The sequence below is a fragment of the Ruditapes philippinarum genome, unplaced genomic scaffold (genome assembly GCF_026571515.1).
Source record: "Ruditapes philippinarum isolate M1 unplaced genomic scaffold, ASM2657151v2 ctg573_1_1_1_1, whole genome shotgun sequence".
In the NCBI taxonomy this organism is placed as follows: domain Eukaryota; kingdom Metazoa; phylum Mollusca; class Bivalvia; order Venerida; family Veneridae; genus Ruditapes; species Ruditapes philippinarum.
In genome coordinates, this window is record NW_026856765.1 from 175,170 (window position 1) to 199,247 (window position 24,078).

At 32.6% G+C, this 24,078-nt stretch overlaps 1 protein-coding gene across 2 annotated transcripts in view; it reads right to left on the minus strand.

Annotated features, from left to right (window-relative positions):
* LOC132747647 (microsomal triglyceride transfer protein large subunit-like) overlaps nt 1-24,078 on the minus strand; it is a 25,811-nt gene continuing 1,733 nt past the window's right edge. For both annotated transcript variants that reach the window (XM_060737085.1, XM_060737084.1), the window contains exons 2-19: nt 22,616-22,800; nt 21,803-22,012; nt 20,628-20,744; nt 19,913-20,052; nt 19,373-19,467; nt 18,620-18,699; nt 17,986-18,146; nt 17,191-17,359; nt 16,588-16,698; nt 14,707-14,925; nt 13,756-13,973; nt 12,911-13,008; nt 11,170-11,291; nt 10,702-10,899; nt 10,151-10,305; nt 9,449-9,619; nt 8,631-8,787; nt 1-733 (exon numbers count right to left, since the gene is read on the minus strand). In XM_060737085.1, coding sequence (XP_060593068.1) covers nt 8,640-8,787; nt 9,449-9,619; nt 10,151-10,305; nt 10,702-10,899; nt 11,170-11,291; nt 12,911-13,008; nt 13,756-13,973; nt 14,707-14,925; nt 16,588-16,698; nt 17,191-17,359; nt 17,986-18,146; nt 18,620-18,699; nt 19,373-19,467; nt 19,913-20,052; nt 20,628-20,744; nt 21,803-22,012; nt 22,616-22,630 — 2,427 coding nt within the window. In that variant the 5' untranslated portion in view covers nt 22,631-22,800 and the 3' untranslated portion in view covers nt 1-733; nt 8,631-8,639. The remainder of the gene's footprint in view (nt 734-8,630; nt 8,788-9,448; nt 9,620-10,150; nt 10,306-10,701; nt 10,900-11,169; nt 11,292-12,910; nt 13,009-13,755; nt 13,974-14,706; nt 14,926-16,587; nt 16,699-17,190; nt 17,360-17,985; nt 18,147-18,619; nt 18,700-19,372; nt 19,468-19,912; nt 20,053-20,627; nt 20,745-21,802; nt 22,013-22,615; nt 22,801-24,078) is intronic.

The window sequence follows — 24,078 nt, forward strand, 5'->3', positions numbered from 1 at the left end:
TGCAATCCTTTAAAAATCTAAAGGAATACAAAACTGGGAGGAGCCTTGTGCTATCTATGTAACTTTTCATAAATATTTGACTAGGAATTTTACTGCACTATTGTATTCCAGCTATAATATTAACTCAGTTAACACTAACAACATCTGACAAGGCAATCTCTTGTTATAATTAACCATTTAAAACAATCATTACAACTTGAAAACCTCACATAAATCCTATACTAAACTTCAATTTAACAAAATGAGATCAAACAGACCAATGTGTCATGGAATAAATAACATGAAAATATTTATGTTGACAATTTCAGGAATTAACATGAGCATTGAGTAATCATATTGTTGTATGTACGACAAGCTAGTGATTTTGAAAAATGAGTATAAAAAATTCATATATGACAAAATAAAGTTTAAAATACCTTATTATCTACATTATCTTTTGAGGAATTGCAATGAAAGCAAAGAAAACTCTGTCAATGCAATAATGATAATACTTTTAAAGATAGCTCTGTTAGCAAAAATAACTGTGTTTAGACAACAATAATATAGAGAATTGTGTGTTGAGGCAACAGTAATATAGATAATTGTCTGTTGAGGCATCAATAATATAGATAATTGTCTGTTAAGGCATCAATAATATAGATAACTGTCTGTTGAGGCATCAATGATAGTTGAGGCATCAATGATAATGATAATTTTCCTTGAGGCATACATTTCTGGAATGGCTTTGATTCACCTGAAAGTACAAACAATATCCAAAAAAAGAAACAAAGATATTGTATGTGTAGATAAACTATTATCAACTAACATTACTTTAAATGAATTCATAAGAAATTAAGTCTGTTTACAGAAAACATGTGACATTCAACACTTCAGACATATGTCAACTTACTTTAGCACATTTATCTCCCCTGCTTAGATTCATTATCAAGAAATAAAATTATTTTGAATTTCCGTATCATGTAATAATGGTAAAATCTTAATTTTAAAGCACAATGTCACAATCACATTAAAATTTTTATAATAAGCACTTTATTTTTCGATCATATTCACTGAAATGCAAAATCGCCTGTAAATGTCAAATTTTAGCAGATATTTCTTGAAATTTCTTTTTGTGATGGATATTGAATATGACAAATTAACTAACCCTTTTTTTACTATTAACCTTTAAATGCAATTCAGACCTTTGGAGCTTGCATACAGTTATGAATATAATGGTGACACATAATCATCAACATTTCTATAACATAATTTCAAAATTCATCAAGAAATGATGTTAATGGACTGGAAACTAGAAGAAGACCCCATTTTTGTATTATACTTTTTATCTCTTTTCCACAACATGTAAAATTGAACAGATCTGGGTCTTATGAAACATCTTCATATCATATAAGTTGACATATAAAGCGGCAAGAAAAGATAATAATTTATGTATTTGTGTGAGAAAGGTTGAGAATTTCCAGTCTAGCACATCCATAAGCTTTATCAACAAAGTAAAATACAGAGTATCACACTTTCCTCTGTAAGAAGACACCTTGATAAGCTATCTAATTTGGATAGCTATAAATAAACCATGTACATTATCTCTTCATTAGCTTAGCTGAAAACCAAAACTAATTAGCCTTTGCCACCAGTATAGAGCCAGGACTGTCTATGTACAAATTGTTCACACCAAGTAGTTTACGAAGTAATCAAGGAATGCATGACCAATTAATTTCCATCTTGATATCCCAAAAACTGATAATGGACAGTTACAAAAGAGGAAGCTGGACAAGTCCATTACAAAAATTATAAAGTAACCTATTACTAAATTATAATAAAAATATAGATGAAGTATTTTTCCACACTTGTTTATGAATAATTAGTTATGATATTTAAGTTATATGATACACATTTCAATTAACCTTGCAATGGCTAACCTCAGTACAATCTTTACCACATTTTACAATTTGAACCAAAAAATGCCTTTATCTCACTATTTTAATAACGTTCACATTTAACCATTTAATCCTGACATTGCCTTTATCTTATTAATGCAACAAGTTTATCCCACTTCATGACTTATTCTCAATGAACTGATTTTTAAATAACTCAAACCTATTTCTTTTTTTTCCTACAAAACTAGCTAATACCCGAACTTTAGTATAAAATGAATGCCCGAAGATCAAGAAATACAATTCCTAGGCGTTGAAACAATGATCAAATGTATAAATCAAGATAAAAGAACAATTTCTCCTGTGTACTCAAAAATGCACGTGACTATTACAGTTTAATATTATTAAATTTATTTTCAGAACAGGCCTATGATATAGGTTTAAGGGGGTCATACATTAGATTTGTATAAATCACAAATGTTCTTGGAACAGAGAGATAAATTAGTTACCATGGGAACTCTGTCTCACTTTCCCTGCAATACCTGGTACACAGTTACAAGGACATCAATACACAACTTACTACAGATTGTTTGAGGCTTGGCTTATCAGTACCTGTCTGTTAAATTTCTCTAGACTAGCTTTATATACCACAGCTCAATTTTCTCCTTTGGGAGTTATATCTCAGGTCCAAAATAAATGTAATATGCTTAACATAATTAGTCAGATTAGGAGTCGCTAAAACTTTTCAAGCTTCTAATGCTAATCCCACTGAATAAGTCTAATGGACTTGTCCTTTCTTACATTAGGAACATTCCATTTAGTTGCTGAAGGGATTTTAGGATTAAAACAATAACATTGAGCAGTCAGCAACATAGAGCCTGCTCAATCCATCTGGCTTGCCTGCTCTTATATTACATGGGCCACATAGGCCAAATGTTATTACCTACAACATTAATTAGAACTGTTATAAATTGACTATTTCAAGTTCAATAAGTTAATATATACCAAGACATTTTTCCTTAATACTAGATTATTCATGAAAGTTTTAATCATTAAAACTAACCATTTATGCAAAAATCATATTTTTCATTCAATTGTAATATAATTATTCTTTATGCATGTTGGGACCCCATCCCTTGAAGCACCAATCTTGTTATCATTCATGGATAAGACAAGACAAAATAAATCCATAAAAAAGTTCTAAATTTCCAGACTTAACTCATTGTTTAAAGCCTAATTCATCCATGGAACTTAGGGCTAATATTATCATGTTCAGAGATGTATGCAGGATAATTCTGGACTGTTAATTACTAAAGATTTTTAGGATTCTTGTGTGCATACTTGACTATACCTCGTGATCCATCAAAGACTTATTGTTCAGTCTGTGAGGTCAGATGCAAGTGACTGTAGGACCACACAGACTGTGACATGAAGTGACAGACATCTAATGGGCTACTTGTAACCATTTTTCCCTCTCTGGACCAAGGTCTTTATCTTTGAGTGTTAAAGCCAATTTTTTCAACAAATAAACTTTAATATCATACTTTTTAAAAAAAAAATGTAGTGTAAATGTGTTCTATTTGTTATGTTTTTTTTATGTTTGAACTGAAATTTTGTACATAAAATCAATGGAACATTAGTCATAAATTTTAATCACACAGTAAATAATGACATGCATAGCTAGCCTGAGAGTTATTTTGCTTTGGTATTAAAATGTAATAGACAAAGTTATTATGAAACATGTTGACCTCTATTATAGCATCACACCTCATAAAAAATCACATAAATCACTGTCTGCTGTCAAACACAACTGACATAACATAAAATCTGGGCTGGAGACTTGATAATAATGAGCAGCATGGCTGGGGGGGGGGGGCCACTGTAGACATCAACTAATATCAAGTTGCATTTAACATAGCAATGAGCACTCCCATATGACGTAAGATGTAACATCAACAAAGAAAACAACATCATAAAAATTACTTCTCTTCAACATATTTTTATTGATTCTATACCTATTACCAAACAATGGAAACATATATCAAGCTTTCTTGTGTTGCAATAAAATAATGCATGGTTTATCAGTCAAATACTTTGTACTCAAGCCTTTTGTTCTTTATGATTTCATTGTTGTATAGTTGAACTCAAACTGTGCATTTTTCTATATCCATTGCTTCAATAAAAAATACTTTTTTCAAAGCATCCTGAAGTGTTTCAGAGGCAAGTGTTGCTCAAAAGCCCAGCCCAGGTTTTTAAGTATGCCAAAACCAGCATCATTCAACAGTTGCTGTCAATATGCAATGTCAACATGAACTTTGATATAAAAAAGTTTGATTTTTTTTTGGCCTAGATTTATTATATAATTACAAATGGAATGGGGTGAGCATGAATTAAATGGCAATTAAACCTTACAATGCAGAATTTCCTAATTTGGACTTGTCCGGCTCTCAGGTGTAAAATGTCCATTTCCAAGATAGAAATTTTAAGTAAGACAGCTAATAGTAAAGCATGATGTACAGGCTGACCTAGCTCTATACTGGTAGTTTAGGAGCAAACAATGACCAAGATAACACTTTCATTGCTTATCTAGTCCAATACTAAGAGGGTCAGTCAAGTGCATTTTGATTCAAGAAAATTAGACAAAAATAATTTACTATGCAAGTCTTTGTCTATTAAAAAAAGTGCTCCGGAGGGAGAAGGCTATAAATTTGAACCCAAGGGTCATGATTTGAACATGCATGTCAACAGGCAAAGCTACATATTCTTAACTAGAAGGGTTTTTGTCACAAAAACATATCTCCCAAAACTATGTATGGTTACTCCTGTGAATTTTGGTGGAAATCCCACCAGCATTTTAACCAGTGATAGCAGGACAGTATTTTTCTACTTGCATATGCGGGCAATATGCACAACTAGAGATGTGAAGTTTCATTGAAATCCTACAAGCAGTAGAACAAGATTTTACTTTTTATAGCTGTGGTGGTCATTTTGTGTAGCAATGCAGAACATGCCTGCGATATGCACAACTAGGGATGGTAATGATCACTCATGTGAAGTTTCATTGAAATCCCACATGTAGCTTGACCTGTAAAAGCCAGACACGATTTTTCTATTTTTAGCTCTCGTGGCCATTTTGTGAAGTGAAGGGGAACATGACGGTGATGTGCACAACTAGAGATGGTACTGATCACTCTTGTAAAGTTTGGTTGAAATCCCACCAATAGTTGGACCTGTGAAGGCCAGACAAGATTTTTCTATTTTGTGCCATTCTGTGCAGCCAAGCAGGACATGCAAGAAGGATAACTCTGTCAAAAATCATCAAATTATAACCAAATTTGAACTTTACTTGTTTTTTTTTCTGGTTTAATACCTGCACATGCAATTTCAACCATATACATACATTTCAACTTAAGTAAGAAATCATCAAACCAACACCAAATTCATACTTGAACTGTGTATTTCTATGACATATCCTTATGTTAAATTTGAGTTGAATGTGTACAAATGTTGGGGAGATACATGTAATGAACAGAAACTGAAAACTTCCCTTTCCTTTCAAATTAAGAGTGGCATAACTCTGCCAAAAATCATTGAACCATGACGAAATTCGTACTTGAACTGTGCATTTTATAGACATATCCATATATTAAATTTGAATTGAATGTGAAAAACTGTTGGGGAGATAATGAACGGAAACTGAAAATTTAAAAGTTAAAGGGGCATAACTCTGCCAAAAATCATTGAATTATAACAAAATTCAAACTTGACCTGCACTTACTATTGGCGTATCCGTATGTTAAATTTGAGTAGAATGTGTTCAACTGTTGGGGAGATAATGAATGGAAACTGAAAATTTCTTCAAGGGGCATAACTCTGTCAAAAAGCATCAGACTATGACCAAATTAAAGACAGACCTGCATTTTCCTAAGATATATCCATGTCAAATTTGAGTTAAATGTTTGCAACCGTTGCCAAGATAATGAACAGAAACGGATCATGACAGAATAACGGGGTGACAGAATGATGGAACAGGGTAACACTATAAGCCCGAGCCATTTTATGGCTGGGGCATAGAAACAGCTTACTGATGCAAGTATATGGTAAATAGGACACATGCCCTTTTATAGCTACAGGAATAGAAAGAGGTCATAATACATGTAGTTCCATGAAAAATGGTAAAACCAAAACAACACATGTTTTTTAATTATAGTGAGGCATCCTATGAAAAGATTTCAGTTGCTGAGAAATATTTGACTGTACAAAAAAGACAGAATAAACAGTCACATGTAAGACCCGAATACATTGAAACATACTAATAACATGCTCACAAATGCATCCTTTGAAGTTTGAATAATAAGCATCAAATGCTGTGAACAAAAACTCTCAGTAGGAAAGCCCTCAAATTTTCTCAATACTTGATAGTGAAATAAGAGCCTGGATAATGTAGGTATTAATTAAAGATTTCATTGAAAATTAGACTGCATTTGTCAAAATGTAATATGCGACTGCATTATACAATAATAGAAGGACCAGAAAAAGGTTCATCTTTTGTTTCTAAACAATTGAACTTTGCAATTATGTGAAATTGGGGATTAAGGTCATATTTCAGCATGTCAAACAAAAGACAATGTGCAGATGTATTAATTGGCTGAATTATAGATTTTTTCATGTTTTTACTTAAGAAAATCCAAATCCCATTTACCCCAAATTCCCCAGCCCGCTAGATAGGACCAATAATATCGTCACTTTAGTGCAATAACTGATTAACTGCTATTAAATTTAGAAAGACTTATTCCGTTATTGCACTAAGGCAACAAATTGTGACCATATAAGGGCTACATTTTTAACAATCTAGGTAGAGGTCCATTAGACAATGTTTTATGACAAATATCATGTAGTTTTGGAGGAGCAGTTATATATTCTATTTAAGTTACATAGAGAAAGCCCATGGTTCCATGACACTTCGGAGCAGGACCAATTATAATCCAAGGGCTATAATTTGAATAATCTTGGTACAGGACCACTGGACAATGTTTTATGCCAAAAATCTAAGATATCACTCTTGAAGTTTTGGAGCAGAAGATTTTAAAAATTTAATTGATGTTGTGAAAGAAGTTACAAGCGAGGCAAACACATATGACTCTTAAACCGGTGTCAGTAGGAAAGACCCACTATTCTTCTAAAAGTTGTGCTTAAAATGAACTAGAACTCCGCGAGTCGGATGTGTCGCCTTGTGAACAATGTAGTTTAGGAGAAATGGCCAGGACAAAAATGAAATAGGAAAAATAACAAAGGGCAATAACTAAAAAAATAATAAGTGCAGAGCAGCAGTTTCTGTGAATTGCACTTCTTATCAATAAGATCTATCATTCTATGATGTTTCAAGTCCATAGCTTTCATACTTGAGGAGAAATGACCAGGACAAAAATAAAGTACGAAAATCAACAAAGGGCAATAACTCAAAAAATAAGAAATGCAGAGTATCAGTTCTTATGCACTACACTTTTTCTTAATGAGATCTATCATCCTATGAAGTTTCAAGTTCATGGCTTTTATACATTAGGAGAAATGGCCCGGACAAAAACAAAGTATGAAAATTAACAAAGGGCAATAACTCAAAAATTAGGAAGTGCAGAGTACCGGTTCTTACGCACTGCACATCTTCTTAATGAGATCTATCATTCTATGAAGTTTCAAGCCCATAGCTTTTTTAGTTGAAGAGAAATGGCCCGGACAAAATTAAAGTATGAAAATTAACAAAGGGCAATAACTCAAAAAATAAGAACTGCAGAGTACAGGTCCTTGTGCACTGCACTTCGGGTTATTAAAAGAAGCATGCATACCAAGTTTGAAGTCAATCAGACTTATAATGACTGAGTTATGCTCCGGACAAGCTTTAGGGGACGCCGACAACGACGCCGCCGACACAGACGCCGCCGACAAAAGTAACCCCTATATGTCACCTTTTCAAGGCGACACAAAAATCTACCACTATTTCCTCATTAACAATCTTCAATATTACATGACTGTTCTGCAACCAAATAATATTCCTGATACAACCAGATTTTATCAATAGTATGATGCTACATATTGTCACATTTGTGCAGTAACGAGTAAACTCCTATTTAATTATTTAAGGAGTAAACCCCTTATTGCACTAAGGTGAAGAATAACTCCATATTTACGACTAAATACAACTGTAAAATGTTATAAAATGAAACAAGACATGTTTGATAACATGCATTGGGTTTAGATTTTTAATAAATATTATTGTGAAGCACCTTACTTAGAAACTACCATCTGCATCCAAAACCATGACTGAGTTACCGAAACAGTAAATCTTAAAGGGACATTACTGAGTTGTTTTTTTCTGACATGGCAGGAGTGAAAATATTTTTGTATACCAATTAATGATGGTCCGGACAAATAAATTGTATGCAAAATTACAGAATAATCATTTATTTGTGTTTTCTCAGAATAATCATTTAATTGTGCAAAACAACAAAAAAAGTTTAAATGCTTTTAACTCAAATTGGGCTAAAAAATGCACAAAAAAATTAATTTAAAATTTAATTCCAATTAATTTCCTTTATTATCATTTGTATATTTCCTGTTTAAAGTTTCTCAGTTACTCCATGTTAGAATTGTCTCAGTTACTTTATGTTAGAATTCAAAATTCGATGTTGTTAGCTTTATGTACCTTTAATGACCATGCATAATGAACATATCTAAATTCATATATTAGAGAAATAAACTTACTTAACTATTCTATTTTTTAGCTAACAACACTTTGCATTCTTCAGAGTTCTTTTGACTAAGGAAATATGAAAGCCCATCTATATATGATATCTTGGAAACTTTTGACTTGAAACACCTGTCAAATCTCGTTGCCTTCTCATACTTGTCTACTGTATGTCTGAAAAAATATGAATTTACAGAACTTTAATATACACTTTTCTGTAGATGACTAACTGTGGATTATTTATATTTTTGATAATTTCTCAGTTTGTTTTGGATTTTAAGTCACATCATATGGGCAATGTAAAGATCATCTGGCAACTTTTACGCTTTAATGGTAAAATAAGACCTTCATGCATTATTTGAGCAACAAGTGGGCACCAGAGTAGAACCACAGACCATAAGTAAACCAGCTGGATAGCTTCCTCACATTAAAGCTTACAAAGTCCCTCACAGAATTCACCCCCCACCCCTCACACACCAACAGCAATTAAGGAAAAGATATTTGAAGTCAACAACCTTAGCCACTCGGCCACAGAGGCCTTATTTCAACGTGAATCAAGCAAATTCATGGAACTGTTATCACCCACCATGTGATACATATCACTTGATTGAAGCCTCTTAGTATTATGTGCATAAAATTAACATACAATGTACTTATTTTAAATGTGCAGATAATTCATTTACTTAAATGCTAACTTACTTATAAGTTTACTTTACTGAAATGTACTTAAAAAGACATTGTAATAACTTAGTAATATGTGGAGAAATTTTAATTACTTAAATGTTAAGTGCAAAAAATATAATTACTTAAATGTTAAGTGCAGAAATTAACTTACTTAAATGCTACTTTAGGACGTTTCATCTGCATACACATTTTAAATGGTGACTCATAGAAATCAACATCAGTCTCAAAATCTATAAATGCTTCACTCTCAGCTGTAAACACAACTTCTGCCCGACCCATTTCTGACGCCAGACGCATTCCACCTTCTATCACTATGGCTCCACTGTATTAAAAACATATTTAAAAAGATAAAAAAAGGAAAAAAAAAAAAAAACCACCATATTTACGAAGAATAGTCTTTCATTGTTAATATATTTCAATATCAAGAGCCATTATTAAAATCGTGTGTTTCCACCTAAATCAAACTGTACATAAAGTGCATTGCAAAATTCTATCCGTTGATTAATGATAATTAAAGAATAAGTGACTCCTGAAAAGAGATAAGCTAAATTAAATCATTTTTTTAACAATTCTGATAGTAGACCATGCAAAGGAGGACATGACTATATAGATTAAAATTATTTAATAATTTTCTTTTCTTTAGGAAAGATGTTTAACTAAACAGCTGATGTTGAAAAATCAGCTACCAGGGTACCGTAAAATTCCTATTAAATGCCCCTGGGGGCTAAACATTTTCCAAAAGGGGGGCTTTTATTACAACACAGTTTTTCCTAACTCCACAAATCACTGTATCCTTTTTTTCCCTAAAGCTCTGCTGAAAACTTTAGTTTTAAGAATCAAAATTTCACCATACCTATTTCTTATAAGAGATTCAGAATTTCTATTCCACAGACTAATGCTGACCATGCCTGTTAAATCAATGGATGCGACTCCAAGCACCTGTAGGTCTATAACTAGACCGTTAGCTAGATGATACTTTTCACTATGATCTTGTAACAAGAAACTCATCTGAAACAAAATAAAACAAGTTACTCTCAATTTTTTTTTCACTTAAAAAAATCATATTTCAACATCAATAATATACACGTAGAATAGATTTATTTTTTTTCAAAACAACTTAAGTTTAATTGATACATGATAAGTTTATGTGCTTGGACTGTGAAATATACAATTTGTTTAGATTTTACAAATCTGGAGCTCCACACCCCAAATGTTTGTGGTTTATTTATGCAACACAAGAACACTATGCCACTTGCAGCTGATTTTACACATCATAAATGGTGTCAGGTAAGAGATTTTGCAACCTCAAATTTACAATATGAAACAGTATTATTGCATAATCAGTTTTTAATTTATTTTTAAACGATATTAAGTCAGTTGTCAACGTGAAAACACATAGAATACCTGAAGTGCAGTAACCGGATCAGATGGAGCATTCCATACGGCAGACATAAGACCACCAGAGCCACGGAAAAACTCTACAGAAGGCAAGGCAACATCTAGAATCTTTAGCCCAAGTCCAGCTGTGGCCTCCTCATCACCAGCATCCGGGTCTGGCTCCTCACCCAGCAAAGATTCCAACCCAGAGGCATATATACCAAACTGTAAATGTACATTACCATTCATATCAGAGTATAAATCATTTGATAGCTGTTTAAATAATAATGTCAGTTTCATCTAGAAGTAAACAAGAACTGAACTATGAGTTGATATTTAAAACATTTTTTTTAAGACAATCATATATTTTATCAAATAACTTACTTTTTTATTTAAATAATCTTACATGATGATCCAATGAAACTGTATTTTAGTTTGTTAGCACAGATATCAAAATTTTCCTGATTCAATATTTCATCAATTAATACAACTCACACTAAGAAGATTCTGTACGGTGTCTTTTTTCACAATGCTGACATCCATGGCACTTTTCTTCATGACTTTTGACCTTGCCATCTCCATATATAAACCATATATTGCATTTACATCCTGTGTTTCTGTCAAAACAAATTAAGACGGTCAAACTTGTACCAAAAGGCAAAGTTCAAAGCCAAATTAATAGAATCCTAATAAATCATAACTGTTTTGTATTCAAATTCAACCAAATACTGTGTAAAATTGCTAATTTCAAGCCAGCTTAGACATTTTGTTTTTTTAATTGTCAACTAATTTGAACAAGAACGAAAACAAATATTGAACTTTAAAAAAACAAGAGCGATCAGTAATCACATGTGTCGCCTCATGATGGCCAATTTCATGTTGGGACAAATTTTGTGACAGACAGACAAACAGTGCACAACTAGACTTGGTACTGATCATTCCTGTAAAGTTTGGATAAAATTGCACCAGTAGTTTATGAGGAGTAGTCCGGACAAGCTTTTGCGTATCTGGCAACACACAGAAAAAAAACACCTTTTTATCAAAGGGCCATAACTCGGCCAAAAATCATTCAACCGGAAAACCCGTGCAATATGCACAAGGACTTGAGCTACAGATCAATCCTGTAAAGTTTCATTGAAATTGCAATAGTGGTATAAAAGAAGTAGTCCGGACAAACTTTAAAATAAAAAATATTAAAGGGCCATAACTCTGACAAAAATCATTGAACCGGAAAATGCTGACAATATGCACAACTAGACTTGGTACTGATCATTTCTGTAAAGTTTGGATGAAATTGCACCAGTAGTTTATGAGGAGTAGTCCGGACAAGCTTTTGTGTATCTGGCAACACACAGAAAAAGAAACCTTTTTATCAAAGGGCCATAACTCGACCAAAAATCATTCAACCGGAAAACCCGTGCAATATGCGCAAGGACTTGAGCTACAGATCAATCCTGTAAAGTTTCATTGAAATTGCATTAGTGGTATAAGAGAAGTAGTCCGGACAAACTTTAAAATTAAAAATTATTAAAGGGCCATAACTCTGACAAAAATCATTGAACCGGAAAATGCTGACACTATGCACAACTAGACTTGGTACTGATCATTCCTGTAAAGTTTGGATGAAATTGCACCAGTAGTTTATGAGGAGTAGTCCGGACAAGTTTTGTGACGGACGGACGGACGGACAGACGGACGGACGGACAGACGACGGAGAAGTGGTCCCTATATGTCGCCACTACTCCGTAGAGGCGACACACTAAAGCCTAAGACACTATTCCATGCACTTCAAAATAGTCTATCCAACTTCCAGTGCAAGTCAAAAACATATTAACCCTTTCACTGCCATATGGACGGCTTTAGCCGTTTCTACAATAATAATAGTAATAATAATAAATTATTATTAATAATAATAAAAATAATAATAAATATAAAGAAAATTATACCATCGACAATAATTATTATTATACTAACGGATTTGGAGGCATATATAATTATTATAATACTAATTACAAATTATAATAATTATATTAATTAATAATATAGTAATTTCTTTGAAAACCCTCTGGCAAATAGGTGATCAATAAAACAATAACCCTCTGGCAGCGAAAGGGTTAATTGTTGTAGTTTTTGTGCAGCACTTGCATTCAATTCTTTCACAATTTTTATTTTCTTTCCATTCAAAGTTTGAATGTTACATCAGAAAGTAAGCTTTAATAATTATAAGATAAAATACCTGCTAATAAACTGCTAAAGGCACTTGACTTTCCTTTCTGTGCCCAAATGTTATAATTATTTATTGCTATGTCTCTTAAAATGTCTTTAGTTGTATTTCTGCAAACAAATGAATAAAGAAATTACTGGTAATGTTGTTAACTTATTACAATATCTAAAGGGACAAATTTTTTAAGTTAACTACAATTGAGGTAAGAGGTGTTAGTGATGTCTACATTCAAATAATAACATTCTTCATATTGAAAACAGCGTATATTTCCAAAAAAAAAATGTCCCCATTGAAGATGTCAGTCACTCATGTTGAACAATAATTGTTGTTTAACCTAACTCAGCGGCAGCCAAAAGTTATCAGCCTTTGCCACCAGTATAAGGCCAGACCAGCCTAAATACATCTGTGCAGTCTGACCAAGCTCTATACTGTTGGCTGAAAAGTTTGAGTTTTTTATCATGATATCCCTTAAATTGATAATAGCCAGCTCCAAAAATGTTTGTTAAGGTTTGATTCAATAAATAAAGCCCTTAGTCAGCTGGAACTGAAAGTGGTCAGCCTTTGCCACCAGTAGTGGACTAATATCCCAGATGACCATCTTTCAATGAAGTTTAAAACAGGCCAGAACATGCCATGGACTGACCCACTGGTAACAACAGTAATATTGCACATTGTACAAACTTTTTTAGGCACTGTACACAATGTAGCCAAGTTACATTGTATTACAGTATTAATGCAAATTACATACAAGTCGTTACAGTAATGATGTACAGAATATACAAGTATTTACAGTCCTACAGCTACAACCAATTCTAAACCTAATTATGATGCTTTCATGACTACAAATCACAACTCACCTGAGTTCACTATTATATTTAGCAATATCCACTATTTTCCTCAACAAAAATGTTGATAACTCAAAGTTAACTTGATCTCCCTGTGCAGCTAACAACAAGTTACGAACAACAGCAGTTGATGGTGTGAGTTTAAGCAGTAATTCAGCAGCAACAGCGCGTACAGATGTGTCATAGGTTCTCTCAGTTTGATGATATATCTTCAGTAATGACTTTATATCCTAAATTAAATACACACACAAAGTACATACAGGCATGAATAAAGGGGTTTCTAAACAAGCTTTATCAGCATTACTATTATACTACTGATTATGTATTCAAAGTTAAAGTGACATTATGCTCATATTTTCATTGTCAAGTTGAGCTGAATTGACTTTATATTTCAAAATATTGACTGTTTAAATGATGTCTGACCAACAGATTATATTGGAAAATGTTAAAGATAAAATTTAAAATCTGCCTAAAATATAAAAAGACTGCCCCACTCTTTTTATAAATTGAACGTTACAGGTAAATTCTAAATGTATTTACTGAAATTTCGTTTGAATCTGGTGGTTTTTAATTGTAAATGCGAAGTAAATCATTAAATCAAAAGGGATTATGGCATAATGAAAATTTTTTGAATCTCATCTGTTCACTCACTATATACCTTTAGATGGGCATAATGTCACTTTAATGTGAACTTTTCAATACAATAAGTTCTATATATACATGTACAATATGCATCATGCTATACTAAAACCAGTTGTTTGACATGAATTTCAATGCAGCTTTAACATAAAGTTATAAACAAATGATTACTCCATTACCTTAGACTGCCTTTTATAGCATCAAAACTATAAAACGCACTTTAAATTTTTCATAAAAATTAGCTTGAATCTGAGCGAGTGCTGCACTCAACCTCATCTATAAATTTAATATATAAACCATCAAAATAACTACTGTGTTGCTTACCTTTTCCTCCATATATTGAGGTGGGATTCTTCTCAAAGCTTGAACTGAAGTAAAGCCAAGCATGGAAGAACTATCCTTGTTAGCTATTGTTTCAAATATCTTCTCTTTAAAATCTGGCAGTCCTGAGTTGCCCATTGAACGAACATACAACAAACGGCATTTCTCATCAGAACATTTGGAATATAAATCTATGATAGATTTCTGGTAGTCTTTCACTACCTGAAACATGAAAACAGTTAAAACATTACTGGAAAGACAAACAAGAGGGTCATGATTATTCTTGATCACTCATATACAATTAACGCCTTAAAGATAAAACGTAGCTAGTTGCTTCCAGTGTATCCCCCAATCTATATTCACACACCCATGACAGAGTTGTTTGGAAAGTTAATTGCTTATGTCAATTATAAATAAACAAGAGCGATCAGTAATCACATGTGTCGCCTCATGAAGGCAAATTTCATGTTGGGACAAATTTTGTGACAGACAGACAGACAGACGGACAGTGCACAACTAGACTTGGTACTGATCATTCCTGTAAAGTTTGGATAAAATTGCACCAGTAGTTTATGAGTAGTAGTCCGGACAAGCTTTTGCGTATCTGGCAACACACAGAAAAAAACACCTTTTTATCAAAGGGCCATAACTCGGCCAAAAATCATTCAACCGGAAAACCCGTACAATATGCGCAAGGACTTGAGCTACAGATCAATCATGTAAAGTTTCATTGAAATTGCATGAGTGGTATAAGAGAAGTAGTCCGGACAAACTTTAAAAATAAAAATTATTAAAGGGCCATAACTCTAACAAAAATCATTGAACCGGAAAATGCTGACAATATGCACAACTAGACTTGGTACTGATCATTCCTGTAAAGTTTGGATGGAATTGCACCAGTAGTTTATGAGAAGTAGTCCGGACAAGCTTTTGTGTATCTGGCAACACACAGAAAAAGAAACCTTTTTATCAAAGGGCCATAACTCGGCCAAAAATCATTCAACCGGAAAACCCGTGCAATATGCGCAAGGACTTGAGCTACAGATCAATCCTGTAAAGTTTCATTGAAATTGCATTAGTGGCATAAGAGAAGTAGTCCGGACAAACTTTAAAATTAAAAATTATTAAAGGGCCATAACTCTGACAAAAATCATTGAACCGGAAAATGCTGACAATATGCACAACTAGACTTGGTACTGATCATTCCTGTAAAGTTTGGATAAAATTGCACCAGTAGTTTATGAGGAGTAGTCCGGACAAGTTTTGTGACGGACGCACGGACAGACAGACAGACGGACAGACAGACGACGGAGAAGTGATCCCTATATGTCGCCACTACTCCGTAGAGGCGACACAATAATACATGTTGTCTATTTCTCACTAAATACCGTACTGAAAAACATAGACAAACACAGTAAAATATTACTAAATGGTGATAAAAGGACAACTGCAGTTACAACTGATAAATCCTGCAGGCATAAAAATAAGCATAAAAAGTTTTTAAAAAATTAAACACTAGAAAAATGTATGAAAAATATAGGAAAATGTATAGATATTCACAACCCTCATGATGTTTTACAGGTTACATGACCAGTCACTATTTCTAATCACATTGTTAGTACCTAGGTACTTATAGAGTCAGTGCTATTTCTGCATGTTTTGACTCCTCATTTAAGGTAACTTATGTGGATTGTAAGTGAATTATGTTAACTTAGATTACTTTACTTGTTCAATTGACAATATTATTACTATTTGAAACACTTTTTATATTTATCGTGAATTTGGAGGCATGCTGCTTTAAATGTTTGAATAAAGTGACATTAATATATAAATATTGGTATCTGATAAAACTATTACACAATACAGCATTACAATATGTCATACCTCAAATTGGCATTGTTCTGGATCCTGACAGAAGTTAAAGATCACAGCTCCGAGTGCAAGGGCAACAGCTTCTTTCACCTCTGGACTTGGAAGATTTTTCTTAAACAATTTCTAAAATCACAAAAATAGCTTTGATTTAACAAAGAAAATATGAACATGAATATTCTGATGACAGATATTTATGATAAATATTTGCCATCTAATTAATGATTAATTTTTTTTTATAAAAAATAATGATGCAAGCAACAATTAAACAACTTTGAAATCAGTTTATCTTGTTGGTAGAACGGTAAAGTATTATTATACATGTAAAATGTAACAGTATAGTAAAAGCATGATTTAATATACAGTATTATTGTATAGTAAACAGTTTACAAAGAGGCATGATTATATTGACCTGTCACTGTCATTGACCTTACAGCTGGCAATATAGTTCTTGCTTGTGCATTTGAATTTGACTGTACAAACTAATCTTAACCAAATGTTCGAAAATTCATGTTAACATGGCATACCAGCCTATTTATGCAGCACTTCATTGGCTAATTCTACTAGAAATATCAAACTTTACCAATGATTTAATCCTACCATTTAAAATCCACTTACCAAAAGGTCTTTAACAAGATATTCCCCTGGATGTGTTGTATATGCAGCAGCTAGTAGGTACCTCAGAGGGTACACTAAATTCTTTGTCTCTTCAAAGTTCAGTAACTCCATCATTGCTGCCTGGGCAGCAGGTGTCTGTGTTGCTGCTCCAATGTCCAGTAATTGTGGCCTACAAATTGATATATACTGCTATATAGTTAAAAAGATCATGGTAAAAATATACAAGATACCACAAAATATGCCTTTTTCACAAAATGTTCATGTTTCCTCTTTAAAGAGTCAACCCCTAGGACAAAACTTTTCTACATAGATTTGGGAATGTCTTCTTCCATGTTATGGGACAAGTTCAAGTGGGTAAAGTGTTGACTTAAATATATTAGCTTGGTTTCAAACTATATCATTTTATATATTGTACCATAGCTAGCTTAAGGAAAGTTGATAGATCTGCCAATTTCCCAAACTTTGCCTCAAATGATGTAATGAAGGGGCATCTCTGGCTTTTGTTGTTGGTTTTTTTTGAGGCCCCAACTGGGTTACCCCGTCTATCTCAGTTCTTTCTTACATCATAAAAGCTGGAAAATCACTAGATATTTAGAAATTCACCTTGAATGTCACCAAAAGACTGGAAACTAACCCATGACTGTGATTAACTAAATGTGACTAAGACCAAACTATACCAAAATAACAATTTCATGTCATTTGCTGTCGAGACTTTTTCAAATGTGTTCCAGTTGAACACATTAAAAAAAAGATAAAAGTTTAAATATGACTTTCTTTAAATGAAAAAAGGCTTACACAATATAAGCACTATCACCACTGGTCATAGCTTCTGATATTCTGTCTTTCCCTGATGTTCTAAAAGATTTCAACAGTTCTAGGAATGCCTTTCCTGACTCTGCAGTGCCTACCTTTTCACTTACTAAACTATCTTTTACCTTTGTTACCACATCGTATGGCTGAAAAGGAAGAAATGCCCGATTTATTGAAATATGTGTTTTCAGGAAATACTGAATATGTTGAAATTTTTAATTGAGATATATTTAATATTTACTCAAAATAAATTTTCTTTTGCCATTATGCATTCTATTTTGTGCCATTTTTTCAATGTATAAAATGGGAACTAAAATTCCATAAATTTACTCAGTTTCATACAGTATAATGTTTAAAATGGGAGCTAAAATTCCATAAATTTACTCAGTTTCATACAGTATAATGTATAAAATGGGAGCTAAAATTCCATAAATTTACTCGGTTTCATACAGTATGATATGACATATCTCAATGTATATCTTTACCATTCTAAAAATTTCAAATTTCCCATTTCTAACTTCTCAGCTGAAAAGATGATGAATACATGTATTATATACCACATTTACTGTTATAAAGAATGATGAAATTTTACTTCAAAATTGAGAAAGGATAGTTGTACCTTTTGACAGGTTTTACTTGTACAGTGCTGTATTTCAGGTGCACTTGGTAACAATGTTTCCACAACTGGATAATTTGAGCCTGAAAAAAGATATTAACAGATTTCTTTAAATTACAGTTAGTACTCTTTAAATCATCTTTAACTCAATGTTCAAGTTAATATTAAATCATGTTCGGATTTTATTTTAATCTTAAATCATTTTCAGATATTATTTTAATCTTACCTTAAAGTAAAAAACAAAATGTTAAAACACCCAAAATTCATGTTTGTGCTACAAATTTGATAAAGGGACACCATTGTCAATTTAAAAATAAAGAGAAAATTTCTTCTCTAAACTGTGACTTATTTCTACATGTATATATCCATCATAAACATCACACTTAGCAATAATTACAAATCATGTAGTTAATGGTTGATTAGTTATTAACTTTAATATTTTTTAAAACTGTGAAATGTTTGTTTGTTTTATTGGGTTTTACGTCACACCGACACAGTACAGGTCATATGGCAATGTTCCAGCTTTACTGGTGGAGGAAGACCTACGGTGCCATTTCGTGCATTATTTCAGGCACGATTCAGAATTCCTCAAGTTCTTGGAGGGAGTATAGCAGTGGCAATCAGCACAATGAGGAAAAACACATAATCATTATAACATGATATTGTTAAAATGACCTCTGCTAGATGAAATCTGTTATATTCACAAATATTTTGGGTTACAAAGTACTGAAACTATACCATGTATATTTATCTTACCATCTTTTATAAATTGTGCCGCGGCCTCAAAATCTGTGACTGGCAGTTTATCTGTCTCAGCACTAGGTTCTACACTCAGTAATGTTAACTTCTGCCTGAAATGTTAAACATGGAATTAAGCTTTTATTCTAGTAACTTAAAATTTTAAGGCTTATACAGAATATACATTCAGCCAATCGTGTCGGAAGCTTTGAACTTTTAGGCATTAATTTCAATCATCTTTTACTTTATGTTTCAGTTCAATTTTTCAAATTCATCCAAATATGGTGGCTTCAATTACATTTTACACAATTAGTACCAATTTCATGTGTCAGATTAATATTTTGTAATAGGAGTATTTGTTGTTAATGCAATCATCTGATTTTCATGGAAAATGGCATTGTAGCCTGTATCAAACCCTTAAAACAACCAAATATCTACATAGCAAATAATTTTTAAGGAAAAAATAAATAAACAAGGACAAAAGACATCAATGGCTTAACAAGTTTGTCGGGAAAATGCAATTTTGTTTTTGTACAGTAGGTTGGATAAGCGACTTACACAGCTAGAACCCTAGCATTCAGTGTGGATTTGATGTTTATTGAGGCTAGATGTCGGTTAGATCCCATCATGCTGTGCACTACATCATTCTCCAGCTGATAAGTCCAGGTACGACTGCTGCTTGATGATACACCAAACACCTGAATGACACAGATTCAGAGTAATGAATAAATTTACTCGTGGGTAACTAATTCTATCCATGTGACCTGCAGTGCAGTCTGTGAAAAGCACGCACATCTGCATGGCTTTCACTGTTCATTATTCCCTTAAAATGATGAATGGTTTTGATCAGAATAAAAGATGGACAAGTCCATTAAAGATTAGAGAGGTAAGGATTTATCATTATGAGACATATATATTTTACTGTAGCTCCCTACTATTGTAACTTCAACTTTCCTGAAATTAATGACTAGATGGTTTTGAATTTAGAGCATCCAGCCAAAGCTTATGAAACAAGACAACTTGCATTCAATATACAAAAACACTGTCTTTATAACCATTTTGGAAATAAGTCAGAGTGGCCCGCAAAAATGAAAAAAATTTAAAAGTGAAATTAGAAAAACTTGGAAAAAAATAATTTGCGACAACAACCAAATGCCAGAAAAATAGTCATTTCTGGAAAAAGGGAGCAGGTTCAATTACAAGACCTGTCTAAAGATAAAAAATAACCACTACAAAATTATGTTTCCAACATCAACAATAAGTTCATAATCACCTCATTTTTATTTGTATGCTGTCCTGCAATTTCTAGGTTTTCACAGTCTAGTTTCTGCTTTATAATGGTTGGACCAGAAATCTGGTAGATTGTTTTACACTCACCAGATACATCAAGCTACAACATGTAAAAGTAATAATATATTTCAAAGTGTATAAAGCTAGATATCGGCTGCCTTTGATCTATACATTATTGATAGAAGTTTGGAAAAGAATAACTACAAAGTACCTGCTTGTATGAAAGAAATAAACTTTAGCGCATGGTGCAAGCACAAAATCATTGCTAAATGGTTAAAATCCTTCTTAAAATAGCAGCATATTAAATATTTTGTTTGTATATCTTATATTGGAACATTTTATTCCGTTTACATATAAAATTCATGAGTGACATATTCTATGTTACAACTCTTTAAAGAATCAACTATATTCTATAACAATATGGAAATAACATAATTTTACAGTTTATAAAAAAATCTATAAAAATATAAGATACAGCTTTTAAAATTATAACATATTGTTATGAAAGTAACAACAGGGTTCAGAAAAGATTAAAAACAATTTTTTATAAAAGAAATAGCTAATTCTAAGACAGCAATAACTTTTTGCAATCAGAATACCAATATAATGACAGATTGTGGTATCTTATATAACAAAAATGCATGACATTTTCTGAAAACATTATACAGTGATACTTATGCATACACAAAAGGTCAAATATAGGAATTTTCCCATTTGACTAAACTGTTGAAAATCCCAATTTTATCTTGAAAATTCCCAAAATTGAAAAGAATTCTCTCATCTAGCTCAACTTTTGAGGTCATAATGGCTATCTAACAAATCACCAGTTATGATTTATACATTCATTTCTATGTTTCATCGTCAGAAAAAGAAACTGTTCTTTTACATTGTACATTTAGGAAATTTTCCAATTTTTTACATGTTTACCAGGTTAATACTTCCCAATTTAAAACACACAGACTGGGGAAAAAAATGGTTGCTTAGATTAAGACTAAAAATACTTATCAATGAGTAAGAATATACTCAATCAATACGGTATGTAGAACATAATGACATTAATTTTGTTATAATAAATACAGGTTTTGGAATTCTGTTGAGAACACTATAAATTTCCATCACAGGAAAAAAATATAGAAAAACATGGGACAAAACTCTAACCTCAGACCTCTCTCCAGGTTCCGACTGTACTTGAAACATTGAAATAAGCCCTTTCTTGATATTGGTACAGAACACAGAGTCATTTTCTATTGCAAACACCCGTCCAACCACACCATCCATGTATTCAAAATATAACGGAAACTTCACCATGTCCAGCAGCTGACCCTCCATTCCTCCACGATGAAGGCTTGTAAGTGCTGCCTGACTGACCTTTAATATAAATAATACTTATATAAATAAATATAAAACAATATACAATTATAACAAATATGCTCTACATGTAGGTGGTGCAGACAATTTGATTTCTCTTATTTAATCAACAGCATAAGATGCAGATAAAATATTTAAAATGCGGTAATTTACACAATGTAAGGAAGCCTGAGCAGACAGTTAGCAATTGGATGATCATTTGACTGACATAGGAATTCCTGTAAGATCAAATTTCTGGTGTTTCCTGTAAACCCCCCCCATCCCTCAAATGGTTTCATGTCTTATATGAAATACAGCATCTTCATGATAGTGATGCAGGGGGCTTCCATTAGTGGAAGTTTGGGGGTCATTTACTCTGTGTTACTGGCTTGTGACTTCCAAAATGTAATTCACTTTTTACCTATATAGTGTGACTTCCAATGTCAGATTTTGCAGTCTCTTGACTTCCAAATATTGGAACCTAATAGAAGCTCTAAATGATCGAAAAACTTCTTCGTTTCACCAATGACATGGAATTGACTCAGTTTTCTGCTTACAACTACAATGATGATACAGTATGAAATATCTTTATTTACAGTCAAGCTACTGGATAACTTAACATACCTGCAGCCTGACCATTTGAGTTTCACCATCTGCAAACAATGGTGTAAAGTCAAATTCCAGTCTGATTCTCAAACCAACATCTTGATGAGCTCTCACGTCTTTCTTGGGTGAATCATCATTAAACAACACCTCTGTTTCGTATGTGTACTTATATGTCTTTCCAAATTCATAGTGAACACATTCCCCTGGGGAAAAAAAAAGAAATCTAATTATTTGATATCATTGAACTTTGTTAGAAAAAGAATCTACATTTTACAATGTTCACAAACACAAGTTTCAGTCAGGAATTAATCCATATTATTGCAAAAGTAAATCTATAAAAATATACCTCAATGAAGTTTTATCCCTTTACAAAAATAAAATCAATGTTACCTTTATAATAAAATGAAAAGAACATAAATGCTTTAGATTTAATTTTCAATATTCAGAATTAATGAAAATGTATCTCATTGCTCATTCTTTGTCATTGACTTATTTTTTATCAGCTTTTTGTGTCTTTTGCTTAAATCGTTTGAAAATCTTTTTTACAGTTAATTGTAAAAGTGGGAATAAATATTCTATTTTTTTTAAATATTATAAAAGAAACTTTCACAACTTATTTTTATTTAATGAATGACTGCAATTTTAACAATAACCAATGATTAACTAGTCAGTGAGTCAACAGTCCAGGACAATAAATGAACTTGACCTTTGATTAATGCTCAATATCTCAAAACAAAGTATTAATATGTACTAATCTAAATCAAGTGATCTTCAGATTAGTTTTTGTAGTTCCTACTGTTTTAAGCAGTGATATTATTACACCAGTAAATTGTAACCCCCTCCCAGGCTCCACAAGGCTAATGGTAAAATATTCTCCTCTTTTACAACTACATATAGATAGAGTTATCAACACCAACTTTATGATACAGAAAATATATAAAAATTGAAGAACCAAGGTAGGGGTGCAGGGAGAATTGGAAAACTCCTATTCCCAGCAAAATAAAAACCTGAGAGTGAGACCAGCTGACAGCTTATCAAATAAAGACATAAAATAAAGCCTTTAAAAAATGTTTTTTTTATATTTTGATATGATAATTATTCAAAAAAATAATAAAGCATGGTTATCATTATTAAAAGATTGGTGATCCATAGCATTGGTTAAAATGCTCTTAAATTCTGTTGTTTTTAAACCTGTAGATTAAAATTCTCCTTTGACCCTTGGTCAAGTTAGCAGATCTGTAGTAAAATCCCTGTACAATACCAGTTACCCACCGAATTACAGTCAACCCGGCCCCAAGTTAACCCGGCCCCAAGTCAACCCGGCCTCAAAATTGGTCAACCCGGCCCCAAAATTGGTCAATCCGGCCCCACAGTATTTTTATTTGGTCAATGCGGCCCCAAAATTGGTCAATGGGGCCCCAAAATCGGTCATTCCGGCCCCAAAATATATATTTTCAAAGAAAATTATTTAAGTCATCTTG